Source organism: Gobius niger (genome assembly GCF_951799975.1).
Source record: "Gobius niger genome assembly, chromosome: 5".
NCBI classification, from domain to species: domain Eukaryota; kingdom Metazoa; phylum Chordata; class Actinopteri; order Gobiiformes; family Gobiidae; genus Gobius; species Gobius niger.
Window position 1 is genome coordinate 40,268,955 of NC_136856.1, and position 22,970 is coordinate 40,291,924.

Sequence of the window (22,970 nt, forward strand, 5' to 3'; positions counted from 1 at the left end):
TCCCCTCAAAACAGTCTCAGTCTGACCCTCTCCTCTCTTCCACTACATCCATAAATCTGACCCTTTCTACCCCACACATATCCAAACACTAACCACCAATGATGCTTTCTTCTATTGCAGTAATTGTACACAGTGAAATATTAAGTTTAAGACGAGACACTACAGGTGAATAGGGAAAATATGTATATTTACAGATATCAATTTGAATCTTTTGCTGTCGATCACTGGCATAAATGTGAGAAAAAAAATACATTTTTCTGTCATTTTATCTTTTCATATCAGGACAAGGTGTTTTATGGCTAAAAATGACCCAAATTTCCCATCTTTTCTGCGACGAAATCTGAATAATGGATAGAGCTACATTCAAATGTATGGTTTCATTTTATTGATGAATGAGTTGCCAAGACTTTCTCAGAGGGGATTTAGGATTTCTTGTTTAGTTTTAAAATAAGCTGTTTTTTAGTGGAAAATTCATTCAAAACTCAATAAAAAAATTACAAAAACATGACAAAAATTTGATTAAAAAAATTACAAAAATGTGACAAAAATGTGACAAAAAATTGACAAAAAAATTACAAAAAAGTGACAAAAATGTGACAAAAAATGACAAAAAATGTGACAAAATGTGACAAAAAAATTGATGAAAAAATGACAAAAAATGTGACAAAAAATGTGACAAAAATGTGACAATTTTTTTTTACAAAAACATGACAAAAATTTGATTAAAAAAAATGGAGTTTGGCTTTACCCTAATCCAAAAGCTTCTGGAAAAAAGGTGAGAAAATAGCAACAAAACAGACGAAAACAATGGTGGAAATGTTACAAAAAAGGGAGAAAACATTGACAAAAAGTGACGAAAAATTGATGATAAAGTGGCAAAAATGTGACAAAAAAAAACAAAAACATGACAAAAAATTTGATTTAAAAAAGTTACAAAAAAATTACTAAAATGTGACAAAAATGTGACAAAAAAAAGGACAAAGAATGGATAAAAAATTGATGAAAAAATAAATAAATGGGGCTTTAGGGATTAAATAGTAAAAAATCCCTCTGAAAAAATCTTCCAAATCTTGTTCAGTCCAAGGCTGGAAAATGTGAAGTCTTTAGGTCCGACTGACGTGGACATAGCGTCGCCACAATGACAGAAACATGTGTTTGGAGAAAAAGGCCCTTGAAATTGTGTTCTCCCATATAAGTCTATGGGGGAACATTGAATCAGCGCAATATTTAAACATGTTATTGTGAAGATTAGGCATATTTTCTGACCAATTTGGCCCAAAACCTGAAAACTGAACAAATTGAGTTTTGCCTGTAGTGTCTCCCCTTGTTGTTTACAGTTGGAAGGATGTAATTTAAAGGGATATTTCAGGATTTTTGACATAGAGCCTCATTTCCTAGTTATCCAGAGTGTTGTTGATTTCTGGAGATTTTTTTTTTTTATTCATGCCGTCCTTATATTTGAAGAGTTTCGTGGTGCTAGGCTAGTGCTAGGCTAGTGCATGTCTATGGTAACTGTAGCCTGCATTAAAAACCTCTTCAAAATCATGGGCTCGTCCTCCAAACGTTGCCAGATCTGATTTATAGAAAGCTCCTCCACTTGTAGTAACGCGGCCGCAGGTAGATCCGGTAACCGAGCAGATCACTCCGCCGCTGCGTAGCTACAACCAGGAAGCTGACGCTGCTCAAATATAACTTTTAACCTCTTAACTCCCGCCTGAACCGAGAGCATTTTCTCCAGTTCAGTTTAATCCAAATCCTGTAGGCCAGAGGAACGCCTCATTTGAAAGCTAAGATCTACAAAACTCTCTAAATGGATCTTTTTTCTCACGTCATCAGATTTTTTTTCCATCATTTTTTGGGGGGTTTTCAACTCATTTTTGTAACTTTTTTGTAACTTTTTTGTAACTTTTTTGTAAATTTTTTGTCACTTTTTGTCACGTTCATCATTTTTTGGAAACATTTTTGTCCTTTTTTTGTGACATTTTTGCCACTTTTTCATCTTTTTTTGTACATTTTTCGCCTTTTTTGTCACATTTTTGTCTTTTTTTTTGTCATGTTTTTTCCCATCATTTTTTGGGGGGTTTTCAACTCATTTTTGTGACTTTTTTGTAAATTTTTTGTCAAATAGTAAATTTTTTGTCAGTTTTTGTCACATTTGTCCTTTTGTTGTCAATTTGTTGTAAATTTTTTATCACATTTTTGCCACTTTTTCATCATTTTGTCAATTTTTTGTCAGGTTTTTTGTCCTTTCGTGTCAATTTTTTGTGACATTTTTGCCACTTTTTCATAATTTTTTTGTCCTTTTTTGTTAAATTTTTTGTCATTTTATTTTGTTATTTTTTCCCCCATCATTTTTTGGGGGGTTTTCAACTCATTTTTGTGACTTCTTAGTAAATTTTTTGTCACTTTTTGTCACATTTGTCCTTTTGTCAAATTTTTGTCAATTTTTTTTATTACATTTTTTGCCACTTTTTCATCATCTTTTCATCATTTTTTGGTCAATTTTTTGTGACATTTTTGCCACTTTTTTTGCCAACTCATTGTTTTCGTCTCAGTTTTGTCGCTATTTCCTCACCTTTTTTCCAGAAGCTTTTGGATTGGGGTAAAGCCAAACTGGAGAAAATGTGCTCGGTTCAGGTGGGAGTTAACGGGTTAAATGGTTATATTTCTAAAGTTATTCAGTCAACACAGACATTTATATGGTTAATCTGGTGTTATAAATGATTTTCCTCAGGTGCTCTGTGCTTGGGTCACACTGTTTTTAATGCAGGCTACTAGTTACCATAGACATGCACTAGCCTAGCACTAGCCTAGCACTAGCCTAGCACCACTAAAGTCTTCGAATATAAGACCTGCATGAATTAAAAGATATACAAATCTCTGGATAACTAGGAAATGAGGCCCTATGTCAAAAAAACATCCCTTTAATCTTATTTCCACACACAGCACAGACGCCGGGACCCACCATGACTTTGAAAGGGCTGTGCGGGATGTTCACTCCTCCGAAGCGCACGTATATGACGTAGTTTCCCGGGGCAGGGGCGGTGTAGAAGATGTCAAACGTCCCGTCCTGGTTCTCCACGACCTCCGCCTCCACCTCCGTCCCGTCCGGCTGCACCACCACACAGGTCACCTTCCCTTTACCGGCTCCGGCCGCGTTCACGGACAAGCCCAGCTCCTCGCCGATGGCCACGGTGGGGCCCACTCCGGAACCTGAAGCACGGGGCGGGGCTCACGTTAGGGATGTACAATATCCAGGGGCGGGACTGAAAAACAGCCCTGGACTCTGACCAGCCCGGCCCAAATCAGCGTAAATGTGACTTCCACAAATACATATTTTAACCTCTGACCCCCCGCCTTAACCGAGGGCATTTTCCCCAGGTCGACTTTTTATTATTATTTATTTTTTATTGGTATCATCAGCAAAAAGAGCGGGAAAGGCGGTCGTAGAAACAGAAGCAAAATCATTCATATAAATAAATAATAATGGTCCTAAAATTGAATTTTGTGGTGCACCATACACCACGGAATCCCTTTTAGATTCATGTTTTTTAATACCGGGCTTTACCCAAATCTAAAAGCTTCTCGACTGGAGAGCCACAACGTAACTTCTCATTTGAAAGCTAAGACCTACAAAAGTGATGGTAACTTTTTGCCACGTCATTTTTTTTTTTTTTTAACCTCTTAACTCCCGCCTGAACCGAGAGGACCTTTTTCCTCACATCATTTTTTTGTTGGGTATTCAACTCATTTTTGGTACTTTTTGTAATTTTTTCGTAATTTTTTTGTCAAATTTTTATCACATTTTTGTCACATTTTTTGTCCATTTTTTGTATTTTTTTGTTATTTTTTGTCAAATTTTTTGTCAAATTTTTTGTCAAATTTTTCATCAAATTTTTCATCAAATTTTTTGTCATTTTTTTGGTCATTTTTTTGTCATTATTTGTCAAATTTTTGTAATTTTTTTCATCGATTTTTCTTCACATTTTTATCACATTTTTGTCATATTTTTTGTCAATTTTTTGTATTTTTTTGTTATTTTTTGTCAAATTTTTCATCAAATTTTTCATCAAATTTTTCATCAAATTTTTCATCAAATTTTTGTAATTTTTTTGTCAAATTTTTGTCATTTTTTCATCGATTTTTCTTCAAATTTTTATCACATTTTTGTCGATTTTTTGTCATTTTTTGGTCTTTTTTTGTCAATTTCTTGTGACATTTTTATGACATTTTTGCCACTTTTTCATAAATTTTTTGTCAAATTTTTATCACATTTTTTGCCACTTTTTCATCCTTGTTTTCGTCTCAGTTTTGTTGCTATTTTCACACCTTTTTTCCACAGCTTTTGGATTGGGGTAAAGCCAAAACTGGAGAAAATGTGCTCGGTTCAGGTGGGAGTTAAGGGGTTAAACATTTTTTCTATCATTTTTTGTCGTGTTTCTCTCACATTTTTGTATTTTTTCCTTTTGCTGCCTTTTCATCACATTTTTCGTCACTTTTTTGTTGCTTTTCCAGCACATTTCTGCTTTGTTTTCATCCTCTTTTTCTCGCTATTTTGATGCTTTTCTTTTTAGCTTTCAGATTTGGGTAAAGCTCGGTTGAGGCGGGACTGGTGGCCCCTCTTCCAGACGGGACATATGGCCGGTCCCGCCCCGCGTCGTGTGTGGTGCGTTCAGGCGCCGCTCGGGTTTACCGGTGACGGTGCAGCGGCTGGCGTCCCCGGCCGCCGTGGCCCGGACGCGGTGAGGCGAGCCCGGGACGGCGTCTCCCCCGTAGGTCACGGAGATGGTGTACCGGCCCGTGTGGTCCGGGGTGTAGGAGACCGTGTACGTGCCGTCGCCGTTGTCATGGATACTGGCCGGCCTGGATCGCCCGTCCTGGTCCTGGAGAGAGAGGAGAGGAAAAAGAACAGAAATGGTAAATCCGAGATAACAATAAAAGTACAAAAAAATACAAAAAATACAACAACAAAAAAATATATAAAAATAATAATAATAATGCTGCATAGGTTTTATATTAGCACTTTTCTGGACACTCACTGGTGGTGGTAAGTTACTATTGTAGTCACAGCTTTAAATCTCGTCTTAAGGGGAGACACTACAGGCAAAACTCAATGTTTTCAGTTTTCAGGTTTTGGGCCAAATCTGTCTCTGAACATATAAGCTTTCACCCAGAAACAGAAAACATGCCTAATCTTCACAATAACATGTTTAAATATTGCGCTGATTCAAAGTTCCCCCATAGACTTATATGGGAGAACACAATTTCAAGGGCCTTTTTCTCCAAACACATGTTTCTGTCATTGTGGCGACACTATGTCCACGTCAGTCGGACCTAAAGACTTCACATTTTCCAGCCTTGGACTGAACAAGATTTGGAAGATTTTTTCAGAGGGATTTTTTATTATTTAATCCCTAAAGCCCCATTTATAGAGTTTTGAATGTCAAAAAATAAGGAGAGAATTTAATTTTTACAAATTTTTCCACTAAAAAACAGCTTATTTTAAAACTAAACAAGAAATCCTAAATCCGCTCTGAGAAAGTCTTGGTAACTCATTTATCAATAAAATGAAACCATAAGTTTGAATGTAGCTCTGTCCATTATTCAGATTTCGTCGCAGAAAAGATGTGAAATTTGGGGCATTTTTAGGCATAAAACACCTTGTTCTGATATGAAAAGATAAAATGACAGAAAACTCACATGTATTCCAGTGATCGACAGCAACAGTTTCAAATTGAATCTGTAAATATACATTTTTTCCCTGTTCACCTACAGTTTCTCGCCTTAAAACCCACTTTTATTCTCGGGCTTTAACACCACGTGAGTTGTGTGGTCGTCTGTGTCTTTTATTTTCTTTTATTGTTTTTACAATTTTATTAAACTTCTTTTTTTATTGCATCTTATTTATGTTTTAAACTATTTTATCATTTTAGCTGAAGGTATAGTTTGGTTTCACTTGATTTTATTATATTTATTTATTTATTTTTATTCCTATATTGCCGATTTTATGTGGAAACACTTGTTTATAAAATGTGCTGTAGAAATAAAGTGGATTGGGTTGGGTTGGACAGCTGCCCTGGGGCAGACTGACTGAAGCGAGGCTGCCAGTCTGTGCCTCTCACTACACTCAGATCTGACGGCTGTGTGGCAAAAACTCAACGGATCAACCACCAGTTCTTCTAACGTCTGCTGTGGATTTGGCCCAAAGAGTGAAACGCCGCAGGAGAGGGAGGCGGCTGGAGCCCGGCTGTGCCTTTACAAACACCTCCTTACCCGGCACGTTCTAACATCCGCTCACTTCCTCCTCATGGCCTTACAGACACCAGACAGATGCTACACCTCCCACGCTCTGTTTCTACATCAACAACCGCTGCTGTTCTGGTGGGACCGTGATCTCCGGCTCTGGAACATCTCTTCATTAACTGCAGGTCATTTTACTCCCATTTGTTTCAGTCATTCCGGCTGCTGTTTACTGTGCACGCTCAGTGTACTTTTGGGTATTTGGATTTTCTTCATTGGAATGAAAATAAAAAATGGAAAAACAAGTTGTTTTTCAATTTTGGTTTGCAAATCAAAAAACGACCTTTGCTAACTTGAGATGAAAGTGAATGTGTTCAGAGAAAGTCCTGCGCTCTTGGGTTCACACCAGTGCCTCCCTGTGCACAAAGGAGACCCCAGACTCCGGCCTCGTATAAAGATTTTTTTTATTGCCATCGTTCCTATTATAGAATCTATAGTGTCTGCTGAACCAAAGGAATGGCCTAAATGTGCTGATACAGCGGCAACACTTCGAGCCAAAGGCTGCCAATCACAAGGCGGATGTTTTTGCACAAACTGCACCTTCATATCAGAGGCGTTTATATTCAGCGCTCTTGGCGCGCAAATATAATAATAATAATAATAATAATAATAAATTTTATTTATATTGCACTTTACATTTCAGCGAAACCTCAAAGTGCTACAACAGAAGAATACAATCTGATAAAAACAAAAAGAACATTCACATAGTAAAAACAACACAGCAAACAAACAAATTAGTCTGAAAAGGCCTTTAAAAATAAATGTGTTTTTAGGCCTTTTTTAAAGGCCTCAACACTCTGGGGAGCCCTCAGGGACTCTGGCAGGGCATTCCAGAGTCTCGGGGCAACTGCCTTAAAGGCCCTGTCGCCCATTGTGGAGAGCTTGGTCACGGGCTGGTGAAGGGTGTGGGTGAAAGTGGACCGTAGGCGCCTTGTGGTGGTGTGTGGGGTAAGGAGCTCAGTGAGGTATGCCGGGGCTGTTCCAGGGACACACTGGTCTGTGAGGAGGCAGATTTTATAGTGGATTCTGTGATGGACGGGCAGCCAATGAAGGGACCGGAGGACAGGGGTGATGTGGTCATATTTGCGCCTCCTCGTCAGGATCCTGGCTGCACAGTTCTGAATGTGCTGGAGCTTCAGGAGGCTCTTACCAGGGATCCCGACGAGGAGGGCATTGCAGTGATCCAGCCTGGAGGAGACAAAGGCATGGACCAGTTTCTCAGCGTCTGATTGTGAGAGGGAGGGGCGGAGTTTGGCGATGTTTCGTAGGTGATGGAAGGACACTTTGCAGAGGTGGCGGATATGGTTCTCAAATGACAGATGAGGATCAAATCTGACCCCTAGGTTTGTAACGGAGGAGGAAAGGGGAATGTTATGGCTTGAGACATGAATATTGGATATGGTGGATGACTGGATTTGGTGCCGGGTGCCAATCAGGATGGCTTCAGTTTTGCTGCTATTTAACTGGAGGAAGTTGTTAGTCATCCATGCCTTTATCTCCTCCAGGCAGAGGTGGAGTGCAGACGGTGGGACTGAGGAGGATGTAGAGTCAATTTTCATGTATAGCTGTGTATCATCAGCGTAAAAGTGAAAAGAGACTTGGTGGTTTTTAATGACCTGGCCAAGGGGGAGCATGTAGATAGTAAAAAGGACCGGCCCAAGGACCGATCCTTGAGGGACCCCACAGGTGACTGTGTGAGGCAACGATCTGGCCTGCCCCAGGGCAACATACTCCTCTCTTCCTCCGAGGTATGAGCGGAACCAGTCAAGGGTAGTATCAGTGAGGCCAACAACCGACTGGAGCCGATGGAGCAGGATGTGATGGTCCACGGTGTCAAACGCGGCCGACAGATCCAGGAGGACCAGGAGGGAGGGTGAGCCCTGATCTGCAGCCATCAGCAAATCATTAGTTACTCTCACCAAGGCAGTCTCTGTGCTGTGTGCTGACCGGAAACCGGATTGGAATTTTTCGTACAGATTATGTGTTTGAAGATGATGATGAAGCTGAGCTGCAACAGCCTTCTCCAGGACCTTGGATAAAAACGGTAGGTTGGATATTGGTCGGTAGTTTGCCAGATTATCAGGATCTAATGAGGGTTTTTTCAGTTGGGGATGTATGACAGCAGTTTTAAGAGCAGGCGGGACTTCACCAGATTTTAATGAATGATTTATTACAGCAGTAATTAATGGACTGATGGCGGGGATGTTGGCTTTTATAAGTGGAGTTGGCAGTGGATCCAGGGAGCATGTAGAGGCCCTCATGTTCATCATGATGCCCTCTACCTCTGTCTGTGTAGTACTGTGAAAACTAGAGAATGTGGACAGTGGCTCCAAAAGCATATTTTCTGGATGAAGGGGGGTCAGATCAGGAAAGGTAGAACGTATAGTGTCAATCTTGTGGGTAAAAGAGTCCATGAACCCATTACACTGATCCTCAGTGGTATCACTGATTGCATGTGTGTGGGGTTTGATGAGCGAGCTAACTGTGGAAAATAGTTGTTTTGAATTTCCTGAACTACTGGCGATTTTGTGTGAATAGAATTGAGAGCGGGCTGTAGCTAGAGCTTTGGAATAGGCTTTTTGATGGTTTCGGTAGGCTTCTTTATGTACTACCAGCCTGCTAGCCAGGTACTGCCTCTCCAGGGCTCGACCAGTCATTTTCATTTTCCTCAGCTCATCTGTGAACCATGGGGATGATCTGGGAAAAGAAACTGTTCTTGTTTTTAATGGTGCATGGATGTCGAGAATATTATGAAGGCCTGAGTTGTAATGTTGAACAGATGCACTAACTGTTGGAAAACTAGAGAGTGAGGAGAGTTTTTGAATGTCCTGGTTCATGGAGGCTGAATCTATCGTTTTCAGGTTTCTAAACTGCATTTGACGCTTTGGTCTGGAGCATGGGCATCCTAGGGACAGCTCCATTGAAATGGCCTTATGGTCAGACACGCCTAAGTCGTGGACTTGAAGGTTGTATATAGGGGCAGTGTCGGTGATGACCAGATCGAGGGTATGCCCCTTGGTGTGTGTGGGCCCTTCTACATGCTGTTTAAGATGGAGACAGTCCAGGAGTTCGAGAAACTCAAAAGCCAATGGGTTTGTGGGGGAGTCAACATGCAAGTTAAAATCCCCGGCTACATAAACGAAAACTGGGTTATTTTTCGTTTTCATCTTAATTTGTTTTTTGTTTTTTTAAATATACAATGCATGAAAATCAGCTTTATCTTTAAAAACAACATTTCATTCACTTGAAAAATGGCTGTTTTTTTTCCATGTTTCGTTTTTTGATTTGCAAACCAAAACTGAAAAACAACTTGTTTTCCCATTTTTTATTTTCATTCCAATGAAGAAAATCCAAATACCCAAAAGTACACTGAGCGTAGTGATCCTTCGATCACGGGACGGGTTGGGGCGGGTCAAAAAATGCCGGTCGCGGGCACCCTATGCCTCCGTACGCGGATCCATTGAATTCAGTCACACCTTATTCAGTCGTCTTTACAGCAGGTTTTTGGCGTAAATATACGTGGGATTTTCATAAAACCAGCAGCGTTTTGCAGCTTGTGATCCAGAGAATGCGTTTGTGGAGCTCATGTCTCCGGTTTTCCACCGTATGTGCGACTGTGTGACTTCGTGTTAGGCCGACCTCTGCTCTTCCTCTCTCCCTCTTGCCCAGCGCTCTTCAGAGGGAGGGAGAGAGAGCGCGATGACAGGCCGGTGCTGTTCATACGGATCTTATTTGTAACGCGTAATATTTTGTGGGGGCGGGGCGGGTTAGAACCTGCTCCAAATGCGGGACCCGCGGGTTGAAAAAAACCTGACCCGCGCATCACTAACTGAGCGCGCACAAGGGATTTTTGCACATTCCAGCTGGCTTTTACTAAAACTACCACAGTATTGTAAAAGAGCAGCATCCTCTAGTTGCTGATCCCCATGTTCTCTTCCCCCCCCCGGTGTTTGACTCGTATTCACTGACCGTGATGAGGACGCTGAGCTGCCCCTCGCCGGCGTCTCGGGCGTCGATGCTGAACTCGACGGGGAAACTGGCCGGGATCCCGCTGCTCAGGCCTGGACCGCTCACCCTCACTTTACTGGCGTCGTGCGTCGGCAGAACTCGCACCTTAAACGGACTGAGACGAGACGAGCAGATGAGACCGCGGATCGACACATTCAAAGCTCAGGATCCCCTCACTGACCTGCGGGGGGCGTCCTGCTGGCCGTACTTCACCCCCACAGAGTAGAGCCCTTCAGAGGAGGGAGTGTACGCCACCGAGTGCGTCCCGTCCGGGTTCTTCGTGACCTCCACGTCCTCCGTCACTCCCGCGGGCCCCTTCACCGTCACGGCCAGGTCCGCCTCCCCCGCCCGCCTGCAGTCCACAGTGAAGGATTGTGGGATATCCGCCCGAACGCCGGACCCCACGCCCGCTCCGGACACCTTCACCTTGCTGGGGTCCACCACGTCCTTCACCGGGACTTTGAACGGACTTCCTGCAAAAGGACGGAAACGTCACTTCCAGAAATCGGTTCTTGGGGAAAGAAAAAAAGATCTCCATGCACTCATAAGCATACAAAAAAAAGATATATATTTACTTGAAAAAAGGCTGTTGTACTGTGTGCTTTTGTTTATTCATGTACGTGTGCAGTTGCCCCATGGACTGATTATTTGAAATTAGTTACTTAACCTCCTAACATCATTTTTCTGTTGGGTATTCAACTCATTTTTGTAACTTTTTTGCCATTTTTTCTCTCACATTTTTGTTATTTTTGGTCACATTTTTGTCATTTTTTTGGTAAATTTTTTTTCACATTTTTGTCATTTTTTGTCACATTTTTGTCATTTTTTGTCACATTTTTGTCATTTTTTGTCACTTTTTTGTCACATTTTTTGTCACATTTTTTGGTCAAATTTTTGTAATTTTTTTGTCACATTTTTGTCATTTTTTTTGTAAAATTTTTATCAGTTTTGTATTTTTTTTGGTCACATTTTTGTCATTTTTTCGTCAATTTTTTTTAATCAATTTTTTGTAATTTTTTATACATTTTTGTTTTTTTTTGTCACATTTTTGGTAATTTTTTTTTCACATTTTTTTCATTTTTTCTCACATTTTTGGTAACATTTTTATCAGTTTTCTAATTTTTTGTCACATTTTTTGTCACATTTATGTCATTTTCTTGGTCAAATTTTTGTAATTTTTTTGTCACATTTTTTTCATTTTTTCTCACATTTTTGTCGTTTTTTTGTAAAATTTTTATCAGTTTTGTATTTTTTTTGTCACATTTTTGTAATTTTTTCGTCAATTTTTTTTAATAAATTTTTTGTAATTTTTTATACATTTTTGTTATTTTTTCTCACATTTTTGGTAAAATTTTTATCACAGTTTTCTAATTTTTTGTCACATTTTTTGTCATTTTTTTGGTCAATTTTTTGTAATTTTTTTGTCACATTTTTGTCATTTTTTCGTCATTTTTTTTAAATCATTTTTTTGTAATTTTTTATACATTTTTTGTCAATTTTTTGTGACATTTTTGCCACTTTTTCATCAATGTTTCTCACTTTTTTGTCACATTTCCATCATTGTTTTCATCTCAGTTTTGTTGCTATTTTCTCACCTTTTTTCCAGGAGCTTTTGGATTGGGGTAAAGCCAAACTGGAGAAAATGTGCTCGGTTCAGGCGGGAGTTAAGGGGACAAATGCACTTATTTAAGAACCTTTTTTCACAGTGTGTCCAAGTTACTTTAAAATTGTAACATATTCTATATTAGAAGTTCAGTTTTAAAAATGTAATATGTCACAATACTTTGAGTTACTTTTAGCAAATATAAACTGACAATAGTAATAAAGCCACCGAGCAAAGTGCAGTTCTCTCTCTGACGCTCCACGTAACTGCAGATCTGAGACATCAGTGCGACTTCATTTGGTGCTGCATTTTATTTGGGGATTTATTTATTATTTTATTTATTTAAATTGTAATGATGAATACATTAACGTGCACCACCTGCTGCTGACACTTATTAGGACTTTATGTTTGCCTGAACACATCGTCTCATTTACGCTTAACCCTCATGTGATCCTTCAGTTTTGCAGCCTTTCAAGACCCTAAAGTCAAAACATGTACACTCCAAAAAAGAGCCTCAAAATAACCACATTCATATTTTTTTCTGCTTCTGTTTACAAAAATATTGGTCTCAACACAAGGGTTGAGACTAGATGCAAGTTGGTCATTTTATGCTCGTTAAAGAGGGGGTGCTTTTGTCAGTCCCATAGCACCAGTCTATATCACACTACAATGATGACAAACCTTCTGTTGGTCTGTAAATGCAGTAAATTAGAATAACTGCCTTGTATAAAATGTCTCTCTCAAAATGGCTGTAGTGAATGTCTTGAAATAGGCCTCTGTCTCTTTAAGAACCTCTGAGCCTTTAGACACGCCCCCTCCACACGCTGTCTGTGGCATCAGTGGGGAGGGGGTTCTGCTGAGGAGCAGTGGTTGGTTACTCGGCTGGTGACCAAAGCTCGGAGGCGTCTCCAGGAGGTGGGGGCGTTCCTAGGAGGACTCAGGCAAACCTATCCCTAAAATGGCCGCCATCAGAGTTTTTACAGATTACTCAGAAATACGTGAATGTGCCAAGGCAACACTTCAGCCATGTTTTTAATGAGGGAGTGACAGAATAACATGATGGAAAGCTTGAAGAAGTCCATACAAAGTAACTACATTACTAAAGCATATATTCAATCAAAAAGTCTAAATTTGCCAAGTGCTAAAAATATGAGAAATAATGACCTGAATAAGTTGCGGCTCGGCGCACATACAAAGTAAACCTTCTCAATCTGGAAAGTTTATCTCATAAACATCCAACGTGAGCTGCATTTTCCTCAAAGCCACATTCGTCTCTTCACCTAAAAGGTCCCTCTGTCATGATCCACGTCAGAAGTGTGAAGTCTCTGACCTGGGATGTGCTCTCCTCCGTAGGTGATGTTCACGTCGTACGCTCCAGGACTGAACGGCGTGTACTCCACGCTGCAGCTGCCGTCTTTGTTGTCTTTGCAGGACATTTTGGACTCTGAAGGGCCCTCCACTGTGATGCCCAGGCCTCCGATCCCTGCACCCCTGAGGGACACACAGAAGAATGAGGAGGAGAGATGCGCTTAAATACAGAAGAAAGTACAGGTCAAGTGAGAGCATTGTTTTACACAAAGCGGACTTACAATGAAACATGATATTCAAGAAGAGAACACGCCAGGGAGGTGCACAGGGAGAGCCCAGGTGGTGCTCAAGCACCTGCCCCTTTGCCCTGTGCCCTTTAAGTGCCCTTCTCAATACCAGTTTTTTTTCCTCCCAAATATTAAGTATTGTTTCTTTTATTGTTCTTAGATATTTGCCCTACTGAGCCAACCTGTGCTGAAAATACAGCTTTAATGTTAAACAACTTGAAATCGCGCTTCCTTCCTCCTCTGCCTCTCGAGCCGCGGCGGCGCTGACGCTCCTGATCAATAAGAGCAGCTGTGCCGTCCCCGTGTTTCCCCCTGTTTGAGAAGATGGTACAGCCCATCTTAGGGAGACCCGGGAGTGAAGTAAGCGGGAGCCAGCGCGACATGACGGGATTATTAAGGGGAAAGGAAACGAGAGGGCCGTCAGGGCGAGACTGTCAGGGCGAGACTGTCAGGGCGAGACTGTCAGGGCGAGACTGTCAGGGCGAGACTGTCAGCGCCGCGTGTCGAGACCGCCCGGATAAAGCCCGCGGTAAGAAGTCAGTCACTTTAACGTTCTGTTTGTTGCTATAAAATGTTCTGAAAATGAGCTGTATTATTCAGACTAAGTCAGGGCTGAGCGTAGACCAGGGCCAGAGCAGTGAGCTGAGACAGCTCCTGAGCTGAGGAGACGGCTCCTCAGCTCAGGAGCTGTCTCCTCAGCTTATGTCTCCCTCACCTTATTAAATCCTGCGCTGACAGAAAAGGCAAAGGGACAGAGGGATGTTGTTCATCCAATTACACAATGGAAATATTTTTTTCACTCACACTTGGCTGTAAATACTGTTTAAGTGGTGCTAGCCCGTAGTTAGCTTTACCCGTTAGCCTGTTAGCTTCTTCTTCGTGATTCCATTGGTGGGTATTGGTGACTCCGACCCGGAGGCAGGAAAGCTGCAAGAGTGGTTTTCTGACCTCCCAATCATCCCATTAACACTTGCCCCCACAGGGACTACGGAAAGGATTTATTAAGGTAAACAAGTTATTTAGTGCCGCTTTAATTTATTTGACCTTATTATCCGGCTCTTCACAGCGTAAGTAGAAGCTCCGTTGATTTGAATGGGATTTCCCAACATTCTCCCGGTCATTATTCTCTGATAAAGGTGTTCAGTTGGCAAATGGCCGTGTAATAAGTGGATAATGTATAGAACGCTGGTCATTATCGGGAAAATAAGCACCTTCAGGGCGAACCGGATTGTTATTATTATTGACCTTTATTTAACCAGGATGGTCCCACTGAGATTTAGAATCTCTTTTTCAGGGGAGTCCTGGCCCTAGAGAGGAGTCTATTGTACATGTTTTTAGTGGTAGGGGAAACCGGAGTGCCCGGAGGAAACCTACGCAGACACGAGGAGAACATGCTCCACAAAGAAAGGCCCCGTCCAGGTGGGAATCGAGAGCGCTAACCGCTGCGCCACCGTGCCGCCATCTTGTTTCGCCCTGAAGGCGCTTTTCCAGATAATGACCCTTACTTTAACCAGGGAAAGTCCAGCTAAAAATAAGATTCAGAATCTCTTTAATCGTAACAAACCGTAGTAAACACAAAATACAAGCCGTGTTTAATGGGCTGGAACCGCCCCCTTAACGTGATCATTAAATATAAACATATTTCTTTACGGAGCACAGGAGGGGCGGAACATCAGAGCATTGGACCAGTTGGACATTGAAGTTTACCGTGTTTTACTCCTAATACACTCAGAGGTCAGAACCAGAGCGTTACCTGGTGACGATGTTGAAGTGGTTGGTCTGATCGGTCAGTCCCTGCTCCAGACCTGGACCTGAGGCCTGGACTCGGCTCGGGTCACAGCCCTCGGACACGGAGACTCTGAACGGACTGTTGGGGACGGGGGTGTCATCGAACATCACGTCGACGCTGTGCGAGCCTGGGCACACGGAGAGAGACTTTAGAGGAACACTTTACCCACTGGCCTCAAAACACTGATCACAGAACTAAAAACAGGATCAGAAACACTTTACCCACTGGCCTCCATCAAAACACTCATCACAGAACTACAAACAGGATCAGAAACACTTTACCCACTGGCCTCCATCAAAACACTGATCACAGAACTAAAAACAGGATCAGAAACACTGGGAGAGAGACATGTGATCAGCCAATAGGCCCAGGATTTCACCTCTCAACCCCCACCGGGACCAAGCTCATTTTCTCCAGTTTGGCTTCACCCAAAATCTAAAAGCTTCTTGAAATAAAGCATCAAAATACCGTAAATGCTCCAATATCGGCCGGGGCCTTAATTTACTCCAGGGCATCTGGGACCAGGCCTTTATTGGAACCAGGCCACAATTAGAGACAGGCCTTTATTTCTATTTGAACAAAACGGACGACCAGGAAAACGAAGAAAAACAGACTTGTGTCCATTTGCACCTAAAATATTAGGTTCATTTATTACTGAACATTTCAAACCCTCTCCCAGCGGCTGGAACATTGACGCCTTTTATTTTGTCGGGACAACAGGAAGTGTTTCGTTGCTGTTAGCGGAGCTTTGACATCAGTGTCGCTGCAGGTTTCTGTTTCGTTTTTACCGGACCGGATTATTTGTTGTTATCTTGAGTAAAAGGCGAGTTTAGACGGAGCGTTTGTGTTTGTGATCGATCATGAGACTGACCCGAGAGAAGACGAGACGCTCGCGCTGATGGGAGGAGTTATTTTGAGGCGTGGGACTGACCTGCACACGGAGCAGCTGGACGTGCTTTGAAGACGCGATGGAGACTTTATTAAAACCCTGGAGGGTCAAAAACATTTGCCCTGTTTCCAAATATAGTCACAGGAGGTTTGAAAAGTGGCTAAATCTGTGTCAAAGTTACGCTGGGATCAGCTCCTCCGCAGCGTCGCCCTCGGCCCGGGTTCAGTTTGTTACTTCCTGCACCTGAGTTTTCATTTACACCAGTATGAGACAAACTCCTAACATGGGGAATATTTCTACTGCTATAGTTTCTAAAGACCTAAAAGACCCGGCCCCTGTCGGAGACCCGGCCCCTGTCGGAGACCCGGCCCCTGTCAGAGACCCGGCCCCTGTCAGAGACCCGGCCCCTGTCAGAGACCCGGCCCCTGTCGGAGACCCGGCCCCTGTCGGAGACCCGGCCCCTGTCGGAGACCCGGCCCCTGTCACAGACCCGGCCCCTGTCGGAGACCCGGCCCCTGTTAGACCCGGCCCCTGTCGGAGACCCGGCCCCTGTCACAGACCCGGCCCCTGTCGGAGACCCGGCCCCTGTCACAGACCCGGCCCCTGTCAGAGACCCGGCCCCTGTTAGACCCGGCCCCTGTCGGAGACCCGGCCTCTGTCGGAGACCCGGCCCCTGTCGGAGACCCGGCCTCTGTTAGACCCGGCCTCTGTCGGAGACCCGGCCTCTGTCAGAGACCCGGCCCCTGTCGAAGACCCGGCCCCTGTCGGAGACCCGGCCCCTGTCGGAGACCCGGCCCCTGTCAGAGACCCGGCCCCTGTCGGAGACCCGGCCTCTGTCTGAGACCCGGCCTCTGTTAGACCCGGCCTCTGTCTGAGACCCGGCCCCTGTCGGAGACCCGGCCCCTGTCAGAGACCCGGCCCCTGTCGGAGACCCGGCCTCTGTCTGAGACCCGGCCTCTGTTAGACCCGGCCTCTGTCTGAGACCCGGCCTCTGTCTGAGACCCGGCCTCTGTCAGAGACCCGGCCTCTGTCGGAGACCCGGCCTCTGTCGGAGACCCGGCCCCTGTCGGAGACCCGGCCCCTGTCGGAGACCCGGCCTCTGACAGAGACCCGGCCCCTGTTAGACCCGGCCTCCGTCGGAGACCCGGCCCCTAATGGAACACAGGCCAGTATTAGAGAATTTACGGTAGCGTCAAAAACGAGGATGGAAACGTGACAAAAAAGCAACAAAGAAGCAACAGAAGAGCGAGAAAAATGTGCCGGAAAAGCAACAATAATACAATAAAAATAAGTGACAAAAACACATAAAAAAACTCTGAAACACGGTAAAAACAACAACACCAAATAAGAGACAAAAACACAACAGCTTAAAAAATGTTATTATAATCATATTTAATCATGGTCTCTGCTTCATGGAGCTGCTCCACATGAACAAAGCTCAGAGAAGTTATTTTGGCAGTGAATGATCTGAGGCTCTTTGGATGATGTTAGTCTCTTCTTTTCATTTTTATTTAGAGATAGAGCTGCAGCGACTAATCGATTATTGAAATAGTCGACAACTCTTTTAGTAATCGATTAATCGTTTATGGCTCACACAGACTCAAATGGAGCAAAAATGACATAAAAAATGTAGTATTTTTGATGAAAGCCTACTTTGATTTTATATTTAGGGTCTGTCGTGGTTTGTACATTGTAAATTTCATTAATAGAGCCTTAAAAAAACATTTCCCTTTAGTTTAGTCCATCAACACATCCTCAAACAGCGCCACTTAAGCTATATGTGATAAAAAAAATAATCGTTAGTTGCCGCCCTATTTAGAGATATTTTGGTTGACGAAAATATCTGGGCATTTTAGTCAAAGTTTTATTCTCCTAAAAAACATTTTAGCTTTTAGATTTGGGTACACTGCAAAAAGTAATGAAGTAGATCAGTATAAACATCTCAGTTTGAGCACTATAATCCACATTTTAGCTGTTTTGACTGGTTAAGAAGTTGTTGGGCATTTGTCCTGGATTATTTCACTTGTTCTGAGATGTTTCTGACTCGTTTCGATACATTTCGTCCTTATTTCAGGTCATTTTCTTTGCCAAATTGGTCTCATCTCTACTTTCAAGCGAGATTTACCCTAGAACTGGTCTGAAATGTCCTCAAACAAGCAAAGCAAACTTGGTCCGATCAGGAAAAAGGTCTTAATGAGTGAAAACCGCTCAAAACAAGAAACATTTCCTCAATTCAGGTCATTTTTCATTTACTAGATCAGTATAAACATCTCAATTTGAGCACAATAATCCAAATTCTAGTCCTTTTGACTAAATAAGAAGTTGTTGGGCGTTTGACCTGGATTATTTCACTTGTTCTGAGATGTTTCAATACATTTCACCGTTGTTTCAAGTACGTTTCTTTGCCTATGGAGCAAGAAAAATGGTCTTGTCCCATTGGCAGTTTAACTTTCTTATTTCAAGCGAGATTAACCATAGAACCAGCCTGAAATGTCCTCAAACAAGCAAAATAATCTTGGTCAGATCAGGAAAAGTGTCTAAATGAGTGAAAACCGCTCAAAACGAGATGTATTTCCTCAGTTCAAGTCATTAAAGCCAATACTTGATATTCACTTTTTGTAGTGTAAGAGGTTTAAGATTTTCGATCGGCATCATCTCCCAGTGTTTCCAAACTTGTCCCTGGTCGTGTCAGATGTTTCCGAGTCCCTCACAGTCTCCATCATGATGTTTGTGGACGTACCGCTCTCGTACGGCGTGTACTCCACGCTGTAGGTCCCGTCCTTGTTGTCAGTGACGACGGTCTCGGTCTGAGCTCCCGAGGGGTTCCTGACCTCCGTGGTCACGTGATCGCCTCCTCGCCGGGTCACGGGCCGCGCGTCCACCGTGAAGGACGTGGTGGCCTCTCTGAACACCCCTGCGGACCAGGCAAAGGGATTACATCTTTACATCTCATTATGACTGTTATTACGACTACCTTCTCCGTCCAGCCCGGGTCCAAACGCCTTGATCTTGGACGTGTCCACTGCAGGGTCCACGGGGACGGAGGCCGGAAACCCCGGGACGGCCTGATCTCCGTACTTGAGCAGCAGAGTGTAGAGTCCGGCCGTGAGCGGGACGTAGGTGACCGTGTACGTCCCGTCTCTGTTGTCCACCACCTCCGTCTTCACTTTACCCCCTAAAAACAAACACCAGGCGAGGGATTACAGACCCGCCCTTCAACGCCGGGCTGAGACCTGGACAGAACCCACCCACAAACACCTCGGATCTGCCCAACAAAGCAGAAAAAGATTGTTTCTCACCTGCTCCCTTGGACGCAGAGGACGGGTCTGGCGTGGCCTCGAGAGTCAGCTGACCCGGTCCGGCTTTGGAGCAGTCCACGTTCACCACACACACCTCGCCCACCTGCTCACAGACGGGACAGTGAGTCGTGGACGGGCAGAGTTGTGGCTCAACATTCTTTGGCCATTTGTTAGATTTTATCTGGGGTTGGGTCATGGGGGTCGGAGTCTGAGCTGAATGCCCTCCATGCACACCTGCTTCCCACCCATCCACAGTAAAGTGAAGATTACTGCGCGGATTTTGAACTACTCCTGGTATTATTACGCCTTACAATATAGTTCCCCCTTTTATCCGCTTAGAAAATCCACATTGTTTAATTGTGTGTAATTATACTTTGTAGTGGAACACTTCACGTAACCATATTTAAATAGGGGAAACGTGGAAGAGCTTGGTAGCTTCTATCTTGACCTGTTTTGGAGCTATAGAGGAGAGCACTACAGTAAAAAACCTCAGAGTTCTGTTTGACCAAGACCTCTCTTTTAAAACTCATATAAACCAGGCTTGTAAAATAGCGTTCTTTCACCTGCGCAACATTACCAAAATACGAAATATCCTAACTAAGAGCGATGCAGAAAAACTTATTCACGCATTTGTCTCTTCAAGGCTGGATTACTGCAACAGCCTGCTGGCAGCGTGCCCTAAAAGCTCCCTGAAAAGTCTTCAATTAGTTCAAAACGCAGCTGCTAGATTGTTAACCCGGACAAAGAGAAGAGAACACATTACTCCTGTGCTAAAGTCTCTCCATTGGCTTCCTGTTGAGTTTAGAATAAAATTTAAAATCCTGCTCCTCACATTTAAATCCATAAAGGGTTTAGCTCCGCTTTATCTCCAAGACGCTGTCATTCCATATCAGCCAACCAGAGCTCTCCGCTCTCAAAACTCAGGGACTAGTGATTCCTCGAGTCTCCAAAATTACTGTAGGAGGCAGAGCCTTTAGCTACCAAGCTCCGGTTCTGTGGAATAAACTCCCAGCCCACGTTAAAGAAGCAGACACAGTCCCTATATTTAAGACTAGGCTCAAAACGTACCTCTTCGAATGAGCTTATAATCAGGTCAGTTTGGTAAAGCTCTGACCCACAGCCTGAAGTAAAGCTCTGACCCTCAGCCTGAAGTAAAGCTCTGACCCACAGCCTGAAGTAAAGCTCTGACCCACAGCCTGAAGTAAAGCTGCCTCAGGAGAAACACTGCTGTGGGAAGTACGGTCCACTGAGCGCTATCCTCTTCTTCTGACTGCAGACTTTGTCTCATCATGATACAATATTTTATTTATCTGTAGTCTGTTCATCACTATTCACATGGTGTCTCCTGTCCCCCCCCCCCCTCGGGAGTGCCTGTCTAGATCGAATGGAGGAACCTGGGTGAACGGAGGAACCTGCATTCTGGAACCTGAGGCCTGGACGGTCTGTGATCTCGGCCCGTCTGCTGAGGGATCCTTCGGCCCTGGGTCTCTATAGCCTGTCCGTCCATGGGAGTGGATCTCTCCTTCAGTGGTTCTCCCCAAGGTTTCTCTTTTCTCCTGCCGGGTTTTGGAGTTTTTCCTTGCCGTGCTGGAGAGTCTAAGGACGGGGGACGCCCACGCCACTCGTCGCCACCTCCTATTGGACATTATATTTGCCTGGATTCACCTGAACTTTTAATTGTCATATTTATTGCTCTGTTTTATTGCCTTGATGTTTGTTGCAGCTGTGAGGCCACTTCTGTTGTGATATTGGGCTAAACAAAACCATTAAACTTGAAACTTGAACTTGAGAGAGGGAGAGGCTAAATGCTAACGCCGTCTGCGTTGTGTTTACGTGACTGAAGGGACCGGGGAAGATCAGACAGGTCCTAAAGATCTCAGGTAAGAACATATCTCAGTATGGAAAAAACGCTGGCCTGTTCCTTTAACTGACTAATCTATTTATTTAATCCTAATATATAAAATGTATGTATGGGAGGTTGTGATCGATTGATTGAAAAACACTGGACTTAAAGCTGCCATAGAATCAGCCTCAAGCACTCTTATCCTATTATGTGGGCATGTTGCAGCTAATTGCTAATAGCTCGGCTGTTGACTTTTGCACGTGAAAATGATCCCTGAGGTGTAAACATGCTCCTCCCCCTTGTGCGAGTGCTTATCCCCACACTGGTCAGCCCCCTCACCTTGGCCCTCTTGAGCCCGGACCCCGACGCCTGGACCTTGGTGGGGTCGTACGGCCGGGTCACGTCGGCGGAGAAGGGCGACCCGGGCACGTGCTCGCCCTCGAACAGGATGTTGATGAGGTACTCCCCGGGCTCCGTGGGCAGGTAGGACACGGAGCACGTCCCGTCCCCGTTGTCCGAGCACTCGATGTTGGCCTCGGTGGGGCCCTCCACGGTCAGACCCAGCGCCCCGGTCCCGGCCGCGTTCGTGTCGATGGAGAACTGCGCGGGGCAGCCCACCAGCCCGCCCTTCAGACCCGCGCCCGCCACCTTCACCTGCAGGGGGCGACAGAGCAGCAGGATGAAAGGCGAGTTCAGGTCCTTTCAGTAGGACAGTAGGATCATTAAGTTTACTTTAACCTCTTCACTCCCGCCTGAACCGAGAGGATCTTTTTCCTCACGTCATCACATTTTTTTTCCATCTTTTTTTGGTTGGGGATTCAACTCATTTATGTAACTTTTTTATAATTTTTTCGTCACATTTTTATCATTTTTTTGTCATTTTTTGTCAAATTTTTATCAATTTTTTGTCATTTTTTCTCAAATTTTTATCACATTTTTGTCATTTTTTTGTCACATTTTTGTCTTTTTTTGTCACATTTTTGTCATTTTTTTTGTCATTTTTTGTCACATTTTTGTCATTTTTTTGGTCATTTTTTGTCACATTTTTGTCATTTTTTTGTCACATTTTGTCATTTTTTTATCACATTTTTGTCACATTTTTATCACATTTTTGTCATTTTTTTGTCATTTTTTGTCACATTTTTGTCATTTTTTTGTCACATTTTTGTAAAATTTGTCATTTTTTTGTCAAATTTTTATCAATTTTTTGTCATTTTTTGTCAAATTTTTATCACATTTTTGTCTTTTTTTGTCACATTTTTGTCATTTTTTTGTCACATTTTTGTCACATTTTTATCACATTTTGTCATTTTTTTGTCACATTTTTGTCACATTTTTGTCATTTTTTTATCACATTTTTGTCATTTTTTTTTGTCATTTTTTCGTCAAATATTTATCAATTTTTTGTCATTTTTTTTTGCAATTTCTTGTGACATTTTTGCCACTTTTTCATCACTTTTTTGTCACTTTTCCATCATTGTTTTCGTCTCAGTTTTGTCTCTATTTTCTCACCTTATGGCCAGAAGCTTTTGGATTGGGGTAAAGCCAAACTGGAGAAAATGTGCTCGGTTCAGGCGGGAGTTAAGGGGTTAAGCACCCGCCTAAACCAGTGCATTTTCTCCAGTTCAGCTTCACCCCAATCCT

General features: G+C 43.1%; 1 protein-coding gene across 4 annotated transcripts in view; it reads right to left on the reverse strand.

Moving 5' to 3' along the window:
* The window catches only part of flnba (filamin B a), a gene marked incomplete at its 5' end in the record, with an annotated part of 180,105 nt that overhangs the window by 37,657 nt on the left and 119,478 nt on the right, over positions 1–22,970 (reverse strand). For 3 of the 4 annotated variants that reach the window (XM_079555971.1, XM_079555972.1, XM_079555970.1), the window contains 10 exons: positions 2,966–3,213; positions 4,694–4,883; positions 10,270–10,423; positions 10,490–10,781; positions 13,242–13,402; positions 15,260–15,422; positions 18,925–19,098; positions 19,159–19,359; positions 19,484–19,586; positions 21,666–21,980. In XM_079555971.1, the coding sequence (XP_079412097.1) occupies positions 2,966–3,213; positions 4,694–4,883; positions 10,270–10,423; positions 10,490–10,781; positions 13,242–13,402; positions 15,260–15,422; positions 18,925–19,098; positions 19,159–19,359; positions 19,484–19,586; positions 21,666–21,980 (2,001 nt within the window). The remainder of the gene's footprint in view (positions 1–2,965; positions 3,214–4,693; positions 4,884–10,269; positions 10,424–10,489; positions 10,782–13,241; positions 13,403–15,259; positions 15,423–18,924; positions 19,099–19,158; positions 19,360–19,483; positions 19,587–21,665; positions 21,981–22,970) is intronic. The other variant, XM_079555973.1, reaches the window with a different exon arrangement.